Consider the following 17,390-nt stretch of genomic DNA (forward strand, 5'->3'; position numbering starts at 1 on the left):
ATGGAAATTCTGGGGGCTGATAAATATATTCATCACTTTGATTGTGGTGAAGCTGCTACAGATGTGTGCACTCATGTCAATACTCAAGCTGTGTACTTTCGATGAGTGTCGTTTATTGTGTATCACTTACACCGTACCAGAGCTGGAAAAATTTACAGGTGTGGCGGGAGAGTCACTTAAATCATCAAGGCAGAATGATTACATACTTCTGTCTCTAACACAAGAGCCCTTGAGTGGAGAAGGTACCACTTGGTGCACGCCGTGGTCCTCTAAGCACCCCGACCTTAGATAAGGTAGGAGGAAAGGAGTTCTATTTTTATCCTACCATTCAATCAACACAATTCCTACTAGCAGGCGAGAGACAGACCCAAATTTAGTTCTGCCAGCAGAAGTGAATTTTAACCCTTTTAGGGATCTCATAGTTTTGCAGAAATATTGACGTGTACAGCAAAGTAAGTGGCTGCTTCTTGCCCTGCAAGGATTTATGCTGCATTATACAGCAACTGCAGGCGGCCGACACCCCTCCACTGGGTGTCCCCAAAGCTTCCTTGAGCAGCTCCCAGGGTGACAGGGAGGTGGCTCTGCCTCCGTGAAACCCTGTATGTTGTCGAGAGGTGAACAGTTCTCGAAACACAGGACACCCCAGGCAGGGGTCTAGCTTCGGAGTCTCTACACTCCAAAGGGTTCCAACTGACCTTCTGGGTCTATGACCCCTCTACAGTTTACGGGCCATTCTGCACATCTGTGCTCCTGTTTCTCTGATGAAGGGGCGGGGCATTGGGAAGGCAGTGGTGGTGGCAGCAAATGGCCCAGGGCTTTCAATTAAGACCCACAAAAGTTTACGAATGTTAAAATCACGATACCTATTTGTGCCTACGTAGAGGAAAAAGAGAACTGGACTGGGAAGGATACAAAATTAGTTACAGACATATTTCTTTAAAATTAAGCGTCTGAAGCAAATACAATAGGTTAATTAACAAAGTGAGTTAATTATAGATAGTGGGTGCATGGTTGGTGATACTATTTTCTGTGTTTTTAAGCCTTTTTGAAAGTACTACTAGAATGCAGCACCTAGAAAAGGTGAAGAATCCTCGGCTCTAAGGTCTTTTATCTGAATAATGCTAAAACAGTGTAAGCTCACCAACATTTTTATGCACCCAAATTGAAGACAAGTTGTCCATTAAAGAAAAGCTCCTTGTATACCTTAGAATCAATTCCATTCTCCAGATGGGTGGATACTTTATCTAAACCTTCATTTTCTTTCCTAACCCTTAATTTCTAAGAGCATTCTTTCTCCTTTTATAAAAACTGGATGATTACCTGGCCAATGTTCAGCTTTCAGGGTTTTACCTATTCTCTGTGAGTGATCCTCAAGGATGACTTTTTAACTCATCCCAGGAGAGCTACCCCAAGACCTGCTACCGTTCTGGTTTACACTGATTTTCTTCAGAATAGAGATACCACGGTCACCTGGTCATACACGAGCTTTCTGTGCAGGTCAAGGGTAGGGTAAGGGATAGGGTGTGTGTATGTGTCTAGTTGTATTTTTAATTGCTTTTTTCTATAGCTTGTAAATATGTGATCTTAGTATTCTTTCTCCTACCCTAAAGAGAACTTGAGCAAAATTCTGACGTCTTTAAATTAGCAATTGGGCTTACAGATTCTGTCAGTTAGAACTCCCCCTGAAACCTCAATAGAAGTTTCCACGCTGGACGTATTCTCATTTTCCCTATCTCCTGCGGGGTTTCTAGCTGGCCTCTGCAGACTCATGGCCTACAGGCTCCTCAGAACAGTACAGTGCTCCTGGCTCTGAGCCCCTTTCAGCCTAGCTCTCTTCAAAGCCTGCGCTAATCATACGAAGTGTGAGAAACTTATTTTTTGCAGCAGAACTTGGATGTTGATAAAGGCTCACACTTTAGGTGGCAGAGCTCTCACAGCGGTTTTGTAATTTTTAGTTAGGAACTTGACTTTTTTTTTATATCTTTATGCCAATTGCTTGGAAAGAGGCTTGTTTCCTTCTTATATTTTTACATTAGAAAATGCCTTCAAAGCGTGTGTCTAGCTTACTAAAGACAATAAACACACAACGCTACTTCATCCACATCCTCGGCCGTCATAGCCATCAGCACCTGTCACCCTTGAGGTACAAAAGCCAAATTCTTATTGCAAAAAGAGGAGAGAGTCTGTTTATTTCATAAAATTAGCTTTATCATCATTTAGCTTTTCTTCCTAACTAGTACTTTCATGTCAGCACTAGGTTCCCAAGCCCTCTGAAAAGCCTGGGAGAAACACAGCATTCTTGTGTCTAATCATGGACGACGACAGACAGTAATTGCCCAGAACAGTGAAAAATGCAGATGGACGTGTTCGTAGCTATGTCAACACCCACGTTGGTAACACACAGGGTTTGAGTTCCGCATCTGTAGTGGACACAGGAAGAATCCATGACAGCACACAACCGAGATGTGATCGGTCATAGGAGAAGCACACGCGGCCATAAAGTACAATGCCTTCTGGCCAGGGCCCTGGGGAAGAAAGGAGTGGCCCTTCTTCCCTCCTAACTGCCAGGCCCCAAGACACCTCGACTGCTCAGCAGGGCCCTCTGACTGCAGCCTGGGAATGGTTCGCAGACCTTCTTTAATGCTCTGCGAGATCCTGGACCCCCCTGTCCTCCCTTCAGGCACAGTGGCCGGCTGTCTGCCAGCCCCTCGGAGAGATGCGCCCTGAACACACTGGGATGCCCTGTCTCGCCCGCGTGCCCAACAAGGCGGGCTCAGAGCAGAGGAGAAACCTCTCGCGGAGGCAGCTGCTGGCGTGCAGTCCCGGACAGCGTGTAAGTCAGCCTGTGTCAGGGAGGGCGCTCTGTCAGGGTGCCATTTCCTTCTCTAATAGGAGGAAGTTCTTTGTAAGAAAAGCCTACCCCTCCTCCAAATCAGCTGCCTTTTTCTGGAGAGTGAACAGGGATTGCTCCACTCCACTGACCATCTCCAAGGCCGTCTGCCCCCTTTCTGTGGAAGCTCTGTTAGAGATGAAGCTGGAGGTGGCTGCCCCTGCAGCGAGACCTGGACTCACGCAGGGCAAAGGTGGAACTTGCTAGCCTGGACCACAACCGTCGTGCCGGTGATTAACCACACAGTTAAGGGAGGACAGTTCACCAGTGAGTGGGGTGGGAAGAGCGGGAATTACAAAGAAGGGATCCCTGCAGCACTTCCCTCCCCTCCATGAACAAGACAAAAACAAAAGCATTCGAGAGAAAACAAGAGAGGGAGTGCAGGAGGGAGCCCGCACTTAGGAAGCAGAGGATACTATTGCTGCAAGCTTGGAAACAGCCCCTGCCAGGTGGGAGCCCTTGGAAGGCACCCAGCAGCCCTCTCGGCCCAGAGTCCTGCGTTTCCCAAGAAGCTCAGTTAACCCTCAACACAAGCCTGCCGAACAGCTGAGGAAACCGGAGCCCAGGTAAGAACGGGGCCGTGCGTGGCCAGGGTTTGAACTCCTGTTTCATGTCACTGTCCAGTGTTTACTACAACAAGGTTTTAAAGGACTCAGGAAACATGCAGCGGTCACCCCTACCCGCGTTCCCTGAGGTCAACCCCAGTCTGAAAAGAGTAAATGGAAAATGCCTGGAATGAACAGCCCAGAGCTGCCCTAGGGTTCCCGAAACGCTCACTGAACCCGAAATGCATTCATTCAGACAGGATGCATAAGCACAGTATATACAGATCTCTTGGAATGTACACTCGGAAGATAAGGGGTGACCACTTTATATTGTTCCATAAAGAAGCAGATGCCTTTTGGAAGTCTTGCTGGATTTATTCTCTTTACACTGAATTTCCTGGATTGAACACTCTCTCTACAACATACCTAGCTGATCCGATCGGACCGCAGAGGCCCCTTGCCCACGGGTGTGCCGGGCTAGGCTGCTCTTTCCTCAGCCCTCTGCTTACCTTGATCCCTACTCACAAGGAGTCACTCATGGGGAGCCCAAAGCTCATAACCCCAGAGGAGCTATTCTCCCAAAAGATATACTGATTCCTTAAAAAGTCTAAAGTGGTTGACACACAATGGACTGACCATTGATACTCTCCTAGAATCTTCTTTTGAAATTTAAAAAATTAAATTTTTAAAAAAGAGAATAATAATAATAATAATAATAATAATAATAAAAAGAACAATAGCAAAATACCAACAACATAGACAAAAACAAAACAAAGCAAAAACAATAAAAATGATGCAGGGTTTCAGAACAAAATGATAGGGATTAACAGTGGGAGCTATATTACATATTGTTATCTTCAACGAAGTTGCTCAGATTACCAGATGTAAGAATACAAGACTGATCAAACCATTAAAGAGAGTAAAAAATAAAAACAAAAAAAAAAAACCCCTTTAGAAATGATAGAGTTTCACTAGACAAGATGTAGGAACTCACCAATGGTTGTTGTATTGCATACTGTTCTCTTCAAATTAGTTGTTCAGATTACCAGATATGAGAATACAACAATGGTCAAAAAAAAATTAAGCATTAACTGTTCCTTTCAATAAACCATTAGACATCAGTACTACAGTTATCCCAGCTATCCTTCTATATCTATCTATCTATCTATCTATCTATCTATCTATCTATCTATCTATCTATCTATCCATCCATCTTTCTATCTATATTTTCCCTTCCTTCTTTCTTTTTCTCCTTTCCCTCATCCCAGTTGTTCCTTCCTTTGAGCAGTTTCTTTCCCTTTCACAATACCTATTGTACCTTTTGGGTTTTATTTACTCTTTCAGGTTCTTACACTAGGGAGACAATACAATGGTTACACATGCGGGTCTGGTTTATTTTATTTCTGAGTATAATCTCTATTTGCATCCATTTACCTATAAAAGCCTTGAGTTTATCTTTTTTTATAGCTAAGCAATACTCCATTGTATAAAAATACCACATCTTTTTTTATCCATTCCTCAGTGGATGGGCGTTTGGGTTGTTTCCAAGATTTAGCTATGACAAATTGTGCTGCTATAAACATGGGTGCCCATATATTGCTGTGGTATGATGTTTTTAATTCTTCTGGGAAAATACCCAGAATTGTTTTGAAATCTTATACCATTGCTCTTACTGTTTATTTTCCTTTCTTTAAAATAAAAAAAATGGTTGACATCAGAGGACAACTTATTTTAAGGATAAGGCAGCGGAATGCTAGAATGAATACAGAACTGGAATAAAGATACTTAGGATGTGGTCCTAGGTCTGCTGAACAGCGACAGGACCTCAACCAAGGGACAGACTTCTATGGGCCTCAAATCACCCTGGCAGGCTCATGTGGTTATACAGTATGAAGGACAAAAACTAAGCATGCCCAGCCAACACAAGGCTTGCTGGCCCTCCTCTACAGGGTAGGGAAGTTGTGGATAGGACAGGGCGTCCACTATGTGTCCTTTTTAGGTTCGGAAGAGCTGGGGCAGGGGAGACACCAATTGTCTTCGGAACACACTCTCTCAGGGGCTGCCCCAGACCTCATAAGGTTCTAAAGATGCACCCTGTGCCTGGTTCTTGGATTTCCATGTTAGATCCTTGGGGTGTGCAGGGAGTCAGGCCACCCCAGGAACTGGGAGCCTATACCAACTCGAGGCTGCTGCAGGGATGGGCAATCCCCTGGCCACGGCCCCCACAGCTCTTCGTTGGTATCTTCTACTGCCATCTGAACACAGCTCCACAATGGGCATCCTGGCCTGGGGAGTCACTGCCACTCCAGGACGGGAGGCAGTAACGAGAGGCCAAAGCCACTTGTAGCAGCAGCGACGATCCTCCCTACCATGTTCTCGCAGGATGAGCTAGGGTCTCTGGCACAAGAATCCCGATACTTTCCAGGGGGGGCCCCAACCCTCTGCACCTTTGTTCCTCCCTCTGCTACTCCTCTTCCATGCGAGTCCTGCCTCTTTGGCACCACGCAGCACCTGGCTCTCCTGGATTCTATAGTAGCTGCCGATACCTGCATACTGCACTTTTGGGTCCAGGTCCTGATCTGATTTTTCCACTCAGCCCAGCCCTGGCCTCGCAGGAGGCGCCTGTGGGGACTGTGTCCAAATCAGCCAGGTCAGGGGACCGTGACACAGCCCCTCCCTAGCTTCCCAGCCCATGTCACTCCTCACCACCAGGACATGCTCCAGAAGGTCCAGGTAGCCCAGCGTGCACTCCGTCCCGTACCGCAAGGCTCGCGTTCGCACCTCGTCGCTGACATCAGGGTGGAAGGACGCTTGCTGGAGAGAGAAAGGGACGTCGACACCTTAGAGCAGGAGGAACCTTGGGTGGGCAGCTCACCGGCCACAGTGCTGGCCAGTGGGACCCCCTGGCTTCTGAGAAGCCTGCCAACCTCCCCATCATCGCCCACATCCCCAGGAGATCCTCTCACATGTGTGCTGACTCTGACAGAAACACCCGAGTTCAGGTCTTCTTTCTCCCACCCTCCTATTTTCAAATTAAAAAAAAATCCTACATGCACCAAAGCACCCAGGAAAGACTGGGAATCAGAGTTTCCCCAGGAGACTACCTACTACCTCTGCCTCGCTCAGCACAGGGAGGGCCCTGCAACCAGGCTGCCCCCCAGGCACTGTAAATAATTCACCCCACTTTACACAAATGCTGAGATAAGCAACCCAGAGCACACGGTAACACAGCATGTCACCCCTCTCCTTGCACTTGGGATCTGCCACCTCCAGTGGTTCATGATGCACCACTTCAGAGGGCACGGTGACCCACAGGGCTGACAGATAAAACAAACCCAGTTAGATCTGAACTTCAGATAAAATATAACCCGTTAAACCAGAATTTCAGATCAGCAATACAAACCATTTTAATACAAGTATGCAATACCTGGTCTGTCATTTGCTAAAACTGGCAACCTCACCCCCTTGGCTTATCTCCCTCCTATAGCTCTGCTCTGGAAACAAGATGAAGGGGAGGCCTTCAGAAACACATAAAATACACAACTATATGTAAGCCACAGCTCAAGACCAATAGAAATCATGCAATAGAATAAAAGGTCAGGCTGAAGGGGAACACCAGCCAGCCTCCATGATCTTCCACGCTGGCTGCGCTCTCTAGGGAGGGGGTACAGGTGGACACCTGTAGATCTTCTCCTGCTGTCCCCACCCTGGAGGAGTGGCGAGCACCTGTCCTGCAGGAGCCAGGTTTGACTCATCTGAGGCTAAGGAGCCCACAGCCGTGCTTTGCATGGCCACATCTTGTTCCTTCCTGTACCTGTGCCTCCAACAGCGTGGCGCCTGTCTTAGGGACACTGCCTTGGGAAGACGCAGCTGTTAGGGCCCTCATCATCACCTCTGGCAGGTCATGGGCAAGGCCCTCAATTAGGGCTGTGGGAAAGGTGAGGGTGAGGAGACCCTGCCTGCTGCGGTGGCTCTGTAACTGGGCAGAGCCTTCCGGAGATCAATCTGACAGTAATTCAAGTGTCATATCATTGACCCACTCACTCCACTTCCGGGAGCCTAGCCCAAGGACATAATCCAGATATCCCCAAAGATGTTTATGACAGGGAAATTCACGATAAAAAATGGAGACAACCTAAATATCTGGTAACAAGGGAGAGGCAACTTTCACTATCAGAAAACTTGGTAGATATTAAAAAGTCAGAAACACCGCATCATTGACAACAGCAGATGGGAAACTGTATCTATCACAAACGTACGCACGTGACAGCAAGACCAGACAGACACACACATGAACATGCGCTTGGGGACTGGGCGAGCCGGGGGATTGGAGGGATTCTCCCCGGTGAGATGAGCCCACACGGGTCTTGCTGCCGCTGCCTTGGTCCTGGCTGCCCCAATCAGCGTCAAGGCTGTGCTTAAACAGGGCAACGTGGCCCTTCTGTGTGACATGTGAGACTTTCATCCTGATTCACTTTCTCTTTTTTTTTTTTTTTGGCGGTACTGGGGATCGAACTCACAACCTTGCGCTTGCCAGGCAGGCGCTTATGCCACTGAGCTATATCCCCGGCCCCCTGATTCACGTTCTCAAAGGGTAAGGTGCCTTACTGCATGCACCTCCTCCTGGCAAGCTGCCTTATTTCCTCCCTGCCGAGGGAGAAGGGATGCAGGGGACGGAAGGATTTGTCAGTGTTCCGAAGTCCTCTCCTGACAGGCGGCTCAAGGCTCTGCAGGGACACTTGCCCCTTAACCTCTCTGAGCTCCTCTGTCACCATCTAACACACTGAAGCAATTACTCTTGTCCTCACCTGGGTCAAATGAGAAAACACATACAAAGCCCCTTGGAAAATAGGAGGTGCTCTGTGTGGAACCATGATGCTCTGAGCCACAGCTTGCCAGGTAAACCCAACTCTGGATTTGTAACCCGTTTGCGAGCTATCACGTGTGTTGGGCTGGGTCCACTGAGTACATGGAAATGGCAGATACCTGTGGCTTCCAGCCAGAGTCCAAACTCCCTGGCCTAGTCCTTCATGAGAACGGCCTACCCCCTTGCCCGCCCCTGCCCCCAGCCTTCCTCCCCACACCTAGGAGACCCACAGCTGTGACGGCATCTCCTGTGGCCAGCTCCTTGCAGCCCCCTGTACTTCCAAACCCTCTGTCCCCTCTGAAGGGGTCCCAAGAAGCCATCAGCACTGGACCTGCACTGCGACCCCGATGGAACTCTTCACCACAAGGAACGTCTCTTCCTTCGGACCCAGACGTTAGTCCTTTCCCCCTCCTGGGAGCGTGGCAGGGGCATCCCGCCCTGAGTGGAGCAGAGTCAGTCCCCGGGGCAGCGCTGCTCCCGGAAGGGGGAAGGTGTGGGGTCGGGTGTTTGGTGGGGAGCAGGGTGAGTGGGGTTATCTTAGTTCATTTTCTCAAAGGACAAAAAATTACTATAAAATAAAGGCGCAGGCTTAGAGGAGCTGCTCCTGTCACCCGAGCTTCGGAAGTTTTCTCCAGGGTCTCTGGTACAGCGGGGAAGACTCGGTTCATGAGTCAGTTCCTGATTCCTCTAACTCACTTCCTACCCAGTGACAGCGGCACCTTTCCTGGCACAACGTGCCTGAGCCGGAGAGGCGGGGGGGGGGTGGTGGTTGGGGGCAGAGGGAACATGGTGCATACTTGCAGCACCTGCAGTCCCCTTTACTGACGCCAGAGGGACCCCCCATTATCCCCGGGAGGGCCTCCATGCCGGCTTTAGGACTGGACAGCGGGTGACACAGAACTATCTGTGCACCATTTCCCCAGGTGGATGCCTACGCACCCCCTCTGTTCACTACAAAGTACGGAGCTGCTCCCCAGTACCTTCTCCAGACCACAGGAAATGGCTCAGTCAGGACACAGAACGTCTATCCACCCACCTAAAACTACACCAAGCCCTTTACCTTGCAAGCTGTCAACATATCCGACACGGCCTTCCGGCTCAGATTGGCGGTAGCAATCACGTCCTCCTGTCTGCACGAGTTCCCAGCCGCCACGGCTTTGGCTGTTGCCATGGTGATGCCTTTTGTCATCCTTATCGATTCTTCAGGTGATGATGTCTTTTCAGGTACCTCTTTTGATTGGAACACCTGGAAGTCAGAAATGGGAAGAGGTGAAAATCATTAAACATGAAAGGACAAGAAGTAACTTATCCTGCTCCAGCCAGGCTCGGGTCTCGGTGTCTGAGAACCAAGCCAGCAACCTGAAGAAATTGTCGAATAGCAGGAAATTAGAAATTTAATTTGAGGACAGTCACTCTGTCCTCGCTTTCAAGATTCTAGTGTGCCCAAGCCTCTCACGCCAGTGCTTGGTGCGCAGTGACACACAGGGGCACTGCCCTTTCTGGATGGCCTGTGGCTTCCCACTTCTCTTCCCCCATCCCTGCTGGTGTTTCCGCAATTTTCAGAAACTCCCAGTCCCAACGTGGCTTCTGCGGCAGGACTGATCTGCGTGAGCACTCTAGCCTCCCCCTCTCTGGAAGCGGGTGTGGGGTTGGGGCAAATGAAGCACTAGCTCCTACTATTCTCAGCCTGTCTTACAAATATAACTGCATAATTGTGCAGAAGTGTTCATGTCAAATGCGACACGGTGACTCTGAATTATTTAAACCCATGCACACACCTTTGGAGCAGCTGAAATAAATTAACCATGGTAAGTCAATAGCCCACTTTGGTTTCACCTGTCAACCAAGTGGAGCTGTTTCTGCTGGTCTGGTCTCTCAAACACCAGTGTCTGGTGCCAGGGCTGTGTGTCCAGTTAGTGTCTGTCCCTGCACAGGAAGACCCCTTCTCAGGTAGGGTCCGCCTATCTTTGGCTCTAAGCAACCATGTTTCAGCAGGGAAGACTCCAGGGGAGAGGTGACAATCCAGACAGTGCTCCTGCCAGGTGCGACTGGTGTCAAATGTTACCACCCCTGGAAACGGGCAGCTGCAACCCAGCATCCCAGGACTGCCAACCGCACATGTGCTCCTGAACACTGCAACGAAGGAAGGTCACACGGCCAGGTTCCCACCCCCGCTTATGGTACCCACGGTAAGGAACTACAGCCTGGCTGAACCCTAAATCCCACTGCTAGACCTAGCATGACCAAGGGTCGGTAACTTCCCACAACAGCGCCAACCTCCAAATCTGACCCATTGCCACCAGCAGGCCCGTTCACACCCGTCGGCGCCTGGGTCTAGACTCGGTGGGAAACGCCCAGCCCAGGCAGCCAGGAGACCGCCAGCTTTTGAGTTACTTACTCCCACAGTTTTTAGATTCTTCTTTAAAATATGAGCTAAGCCTATCAACCAAGGCTGGATCCATTAAAGACAGGACAGAAGAACCCAAGCCTCCATCCCAGCACCAAGAGGAGTTGCTCATTTCCACAGCTCCCTCTCAGGTCACTGTGGGAAGGGGAACTTCTAAAGGTGCACAGCCAGCAGCAGAGGCATTTCCTCGACTCTTCCCCTCCCACTAAAGACCGGCTCATCTGTGGTCAGCCTTCCTATTAAAAAGAAATCTCACAGCAAAGCCATTCCTCACCAGTGTGATTCTATTTGTGCGGATTAGGCGGAGTTGATGTACAACCTCACGGCGCGACAGAGGACAGTAACATTCCTGTCTTAGGACCTCCAGCTGTCCTCTGCAGTGATGGCACAAAGCAAAAATGAACTCGGCCGATGTCTTTTTTTTTTTTAAACCTTTTTTTCTGGGTATAAGGAATCGAATTGAGGACCTTGCGCTTGCCAGGCAGGTGCTTGTGCCACTGAGCTATATCCCCGGCCCCGTCGGCTGATGTCTGTATGGGCCGAACAAACCAACGGGAGAGCGTTTCAAAGGAAAGCGCCTCCCGTCAAGGCGCCTCGGCTGTCCTCCCAAGCGCGAACCCAAGGCTTCAGTTCCACACATGCGCAGCAGTACGAGCGGCTGTGGCCAGCAGCGTGAACCAACACAGGCCGTACACAGCAGCCTTGGTGAGAGGGCAAGGCGCGTGGGGGTGGCCGCTGGACTTCCCTGTGGCCAGGAACCTTCTGTAATGCTTCAGTTCATGCTTTGGTAATTTTAATGGAATCAAACTGAGATTGTTCTAAATGATAAGTTCCTCGATCACAGTTATCAGTAGACCCTAGCCAAACCCAGCGACACCTGCAGTGAGCACGTGCTCCCAGAGGGCAGGGGCACGGGGCTCCCTAGTTCAGGAGTTCACGTAGACCCTCTAAGTCAAGAATCTTGGAGAAGCCCCTGCCCTGGTCAGCTGGTGGACACCAGTGCAGAGGGAGGTGACCGCTGGCTTCTTACCGTGAGCTCCTGCTTTATGTACTCAATGGTGGCCTCAAGCGCCCTGGTGCCCCGGGTGGCCTCATCCTCCACCGCCTTCACAGTCTTGAGGAGAGAGGTGACGTTTGTCACCATCACCTGCGTAGGAAGACACAACGGCACGCTGCTTGAGGTCCCGTCCCTCGTCTTTTTAGCTGAGTGCCACAAGCAGACACCTCTCTCTCCTATAGTGGAAGGACGCGCAGATGTGTCCTCCCAACCCTCTCTCTGGGGATTCCCCCACCCCTCACACAGCTCCACCCCACCTTGGCGGCCCCCTTGAGCTGGTACATGGAAGGGTCGTCAGCTGGCTTGCTAGCAGCCCCTTTGGTAGCACCAATGAGGTCAGAGAGGGCCTTGGCCACGTCTTTGATGGCGTTGATCAACACCACCTGGAAGAGAGCACAGAGCCCAGGTGAGGAGGTGCTGACCTGCTCACCCCGGGCATTCCGTGTAGGGCAGGGGGGACGAGAGAAAGGTAGGTCCCTCCACTCGCGGCTGCACAAGACGCCCCTGGAAATTCTGGAGCGTGAACCTGGACTTGAAGTTGCCCCGGGGGAGGCTGATATTGAGCTAGGACGGGGAACTTGGATCTAAACACGCAGCCTCTTTCAAGCCTCCTAGGTGGCAACTGCAGGCACACTGTCAAACTGTGCCTCAAGACACAGAACAAAACCCAACCTCCCGCCTGGGTGCAGCGCTCCGCAGCAGCCCTGGGGATGGAGGTTGGTGCAAAGGCCCTGGGTCTGATTCCTCAGTATGGCAGGGAAAAAAAAAAAAGGAAATGCTGGAACGTACGACACGATGGGTGACCCTACAGCACATTACGCTGAGTGACGAAGGCCCAGAAGGACCATGTGTGACACTATCCCTTGCACACAAGGTATCTAAAACAGCCAACTCACAGAAGCAGAACAAAGTGGTGGTTCCCAGAGAGAGGGGAAGAGGAAAGGGCAGTTTCTAGTTTCTAGCCACGGAGTACAAATTCACTTGGAGCACGATGACATGCTGCACTACACGGGGTCTACAGCTAATGCCACGGAACTGCTCGGGCCAATCTCATTCTTACTCTAATAAAAAAAAAAGTGTGTGTGTGTGTGTGTGTGTGTGTGTGTGTGTGTGAGACTGTAAAGGAAAGCTGCTGAAGCCCAGGGGTGGGTACATAGGAGCTCATGTTTTGATTCTACTTTATTGCCTGATAAAAATTAATTTGATACTTTTCTCTATCTAAAGACTTAAATGCTCCAGGATGGGTCACTTCTCAGCTGGGTATGAGGCGAGGTGAGCGAGCTCTGGCTGTGGGACGTGGTTCCAACTCCTCCCTTCTCCATGGAGTAAACACATGTCTACAGGCAGGGATTTCTGCAATGGTCTAGAGTTCCATAGGCAACCATCTGGTACTCTGAGGTTCTCAAGAAGAAATTGGCAGAAGGGCTAACTGGGGCACAGGGAAGGTTTCCGTGTGGGGCCTGCTGCTCGGGAGGGCGGCAGGAAGGAAGGGGATGGTCTTCCACCCAGGCATGATGGGTGGCTCTCTACCTAGTTCGGTCCGCACAGACGGGTGGACTGGGTACAGGTCAGGCAATAGGAAGTGGAGAGAGTGCCGGGATGAGCAAGAACAGAACGGTTTAAGGTTTGCATTCCGGGGAAGAAGAGCATCTATTTGCTGATGACCCTGGAAAGACTGCCCATGCTCACGGATTGGCATAATTAATACAGTGGTACCTCGGTTCACGAACTGAATTCATTCCACGATTCTAGAAACGATGGCCATGGTCGTGTTCATCACTGGATGCAGAGCTCACAAACAAAAACCAAATTCTGTGGAATGCTTCTGTTTGCAAATCACATTGTTGGTAAACAAAAGCGTTCATGAGCTGAGGTACCACGGTATTGTTAAAAAGGCCACGTTACCAAAAGTGATCTCCCCAATGCAATCCCATCAAATTTTCAATCACATTACTTCACAGAGCTAGAAAAGCAATCCTAAAATTCACATGGAAACACAAAAGACCCAGAACAGCCAGTGTAGAAAAAATGGAAACACAAAAGACCCAGAACAGCCAGCGTAGAAAAAAAAAGCACACCAGGGCGCTTGAGGCCACCATTGAGTACATAAAAAGCAAGGCCGGAGGCACCACAACGCCCAATTTAAAATGTACCACGAGGCCACAGTACCAAAAACGACATGGTGCTGGCACAAAAAATAGACCAATGGAACAGAACAGAGGACACAGAAACAAACCGATGCCACTACAGCCATCTAATTCTTGACAAAGGGGCCAAAAGCAAAGGTTGGAGGAAAGATAGCCTCTTTAATAAACAGTGCTGAGCAAACTGGATATCCAGGTGTAGAAGATGGAAACTAGAGCCCTATCTTTCACCCCGTAGTAAAATCAATTCAAGCCGGGCATGGTGGTGCTCACCTGTAATCCCAGCACTCAGGAGTCTGAGGCAGGAAGATTTATTTTTTGGACTGGGAATCGAACTCAGGACCTTGCACTTGCCTGGCAGGTGCTGGCCGAGGCAGGAAGATTGCTATGAGCTTGAGGCCAGTATGGCTACATAGTGAGGTCAAGGTCAGCCTGAACTAGATAGAAAGACTCTTGTCTCAAGACACAACAAAACAAATCAAAACAAAAGGAAAAGATGCAGGGGAAAAGGAACCCTTCTGCACTGCCACTGGGAGTATAAATTAGTACATCCACTATGGAAATCTATGTGAGATTCCTAAAAATACTGAAACTGTAACTACCCTATGAGCCAGCTATATCACACCTTGGTATATACCGGAAGGAGTTAGATCAGCATACTAAAGGGACACCTGCACACCCCTAGTACTGTGGCACAATTCACAATAGCCAAGAGATGGAACCAGCCGAGGTGCCCCTCAACGGAAGAATGGATAAAGAAATTGTGGTATATACACACAGTAGTGTATTATTCAGCTGTAAGGAACAAATGTATGCCATTTGAGGAAAATGGATGAAATTGGACATCATGATGTTAAGCGATACAAGCCAGACTCAAAGACAAATATCATTTTCTCTAATGTGTGGAAATCAAAAAGGATGACATGGAAATAGAAGGGAGGTGATTATTACACAAGAGGGGAGTAAGGGGAAGAGGGAGGGGAGGGTGGGTTAGGGTAATGGGGGATGGAAAAAACTATTAAAAATATCATTAAGAGATTGAGATGCTGACATGAATTTATGGAGTGAAAAAGTACTCAGTATATTTTGTTAAGTAAAACAGCAGGTTATAAAACAGCATATATGGCATTGCCGAGTGTTTATTTTCAAACATGCATTCATGGCTAGAGATGGGAAGAAGCTGTCTAGAACGGTATTTTAATCTGTCCCTGGGAATGAGATGCTCAGCATGTTTGCGTTTATTTTCTGACTGTGCTATCATAAAATGTTTCTACGCAGAAGAAATTAAGGATTCCTTTAAGTATGCGAGGGGAAAGACATACTAATTAGCTTGATTGTAGTAATCATTTCACAATGGACCTGTATTTCCAATGTGATGTTGTACACCTTAAGTATATATGATTTTGTCAATTATACGCCATACAAAAAGCGAGAAGAAGGAACCTCATGTCTGAGCCCTGTTCTTAGGCCAGGTGCCCGCTCTGTCGGGGGGATACGAGGAGGAGGGCACTCTGACCTGTACGTACCTGGGTCTCAGGGTCATCCGAGCCCAGACTGGCTGCCCCCAGCTTGACCACCTCAGCGAGCTGGGTGATGGTGGCTGCCGACGACTGGGCTGCCTGGGCCAGCTTGTCTGGAGTGGACGCAGCCCCGGACACGAGCAGCTTTGTGTCTTCCACCAAGGCCTTGGCTGTCTTCAGGATGTTCTCCCTGAGAGGGCACGGGGCAGAGGGGTGGAGACGAAGGGCAACCCTGGCTTACTTGCGGTTAGGAAAGAAGTCGCTGGCAGGCAGCTTTGGAGAGGAGAGGTGGTGTGTTCTGCGTCCCCCGTCAAGGAGCGCATGTCTTCCAGGGAGGCGAAGTTGGGGACAGGAGAGAAGGCCAGCCCGTACGCACAGTCAGCAGGGAACAGAAAGTCCCACAAGGGATTGGGCCCAGGGTGCTGGCTGCTGAGCCCAGCCTGAAACCTTCTGTGGCTCCCACTGTTCCCTAGGCCACCTGAGAGCCACAGCGAGAGCGAGGACACACAGGCTGGGGCATCTTCTCTAGGGCGCTGGGCTTTGGGAAGAACGACTGAGCACAGGGAATCTCCTCCTGGGCCCAGCGCTGGGTTGGAGGGAGGAGGAGTGGGGCTGGGCAGGTGGTGAGGACGCAGGGCCCACAGCTGTACATACACAGCCCCAGCACCCGCCTTCTCAGCGCAGGCCTCGGAGAGACAGCAGGCTTCACACGCCTACCGTCACCCCCCATCTGCTGGGTGGGTGAGCCGCTGGAGGAGCTGCTCTCTGGCCACCCAAGCGAGACATGAAAGCGCTACTGTGCGCTGGGGCAGGCCGCTGCTAGGGCAGCCACGGTCAAGGGCAAACAGGACCCCGCTGACAGTGGTATAGGGGGCTTGTTCTGATCCCGTGGCTCGCTTCCCCCACCGGTGCATCTTTCCTGTTGAAATGCAGAGACCCCCCATTTCTGGTCCCCAGGCAGCACGACCAAAGCAAGTGTTGGCCTTTGCCCCACCCCCCTCTGCCCGGTCCCCTGGTACCTGTGGTCTGCAAAGGTCTCGCTGTTCTCTGCATTCAGTGTCCCCGCTGTCGCAAACATGATGGTGGTGTCCAGGTCGGCGATGATCCCAGACACGGCAGTGGCGGCTGTGATGCATGCTTGGGTTCCCTTGTTTCCAGCCTGGAGTGCCGAGAGCACCAAGGACACCTGTAGGCAGCAAGGGATGGTGAGGGGAGCCAGAGCCCCCACGTGTGGCTGCTCTGCAAACCCTGAGAGCTCACAGCAGCGGCCTGGAATCAGCAGCCTCGGTCCCAACACCGGCTTTGCCACTCACAGGCACACGGCCTTGGGCAAGTAGCTTCACTCTGGAGGCCTGGGTTTCTCCATCTGTGCAGTGGGGCCATACTTCTTACCACTGAGGGTGTGATGGGAGAATTAACATATTCACAAGGGGGCCATAATTCATGACTCAGCACCAGGCAGTTCTGAACTGCTGGGCTCATGGTCCAGGGTGCACGACCTATACCCTAAGACAGGTAACAAGGACACCAGGCACGCACACCAGGTGCAGGTGGGATGGGGCATGGGGCACGGAGCAACACGCGGCCAAAATACTGGCTAAGAGCCGGCTAGCTCCCTGCCCTCGGCTCTTCTCCAAGTGTCCTCCATCAGGGGCCATCTGCTGGGAGAGGCGCAAGGCCAAGACCGGCTCAGGAGACCACGCTGCCCGGCCACAGCATGCAGCCTAGGTGCCCCACAGGGTCCCACTGTGACTGCTGCTGCAAGCGGTCAATGGGACCTGGGCGAGAGCGACTTCCACAACAGGGAAAGGCCCTGAGGGGGGAAATGCCTTCCTCAAGCTGACAGATTGATCGCCTCATCCTGCAGAGGCCAAAGGGGCTGGACAGTCCTGTGGGCTGTGGAGCCTCAGCCTGGGTGACAGGCATTGGATAGAGCAGCTTCTGTGGGTGGCTTCCAGGT

At 50.6% G+C, this 17,390-nt stretch overlaps 1 protein-coding gene across 1 annotated transcript in view; it reads right to left on the reverse strand.

The window, feature by feature from the left end:
* The window catches only part of Tln2 (talin 2), a gene marked incomplete in the record, with an annotated part of 349,184 nt that overhangs the window by 28,821 nt on the left and 302,973 nt on the right, over positions 1-17,390 (reverse strand). Inside the window, 6 exon segments of the mRNA XM_005393813.2 lie at positions 6,142-6,249; positions 9,363-9,548; positions 11,740-11,856; positions 12,024-12,149; positions 15,437-15,620; positions 16,450-16,616. Coding sequence (XP_005393870.1) covers positions 6,142-6,249; positions 9,363-9,548; positions 11,740-11,856; positions 12,024-12,149; positions 15,437-15,620; positions 16,450-16,616 — 888 coding nt within the window.

The sequence above is a fragment of the Chinchilla lanigera genome, unplaced genomic scaffold (genome assembly GCF_000276665.1).
Source record: "Chinchilla lanigera isolate Chin_1 unplaced genomic scaffold, ChiLan1.0 scaffold00049, whole genome shotgun sequence".
In the NCBI taxonomy this organism is placed as follows: domain Eukaryota; kingdom Metazoa; phylum Chordata; class Mammalia; order Rodentia; family Chinchillidae; genus Chinchilla; species Chinchilla lanigera.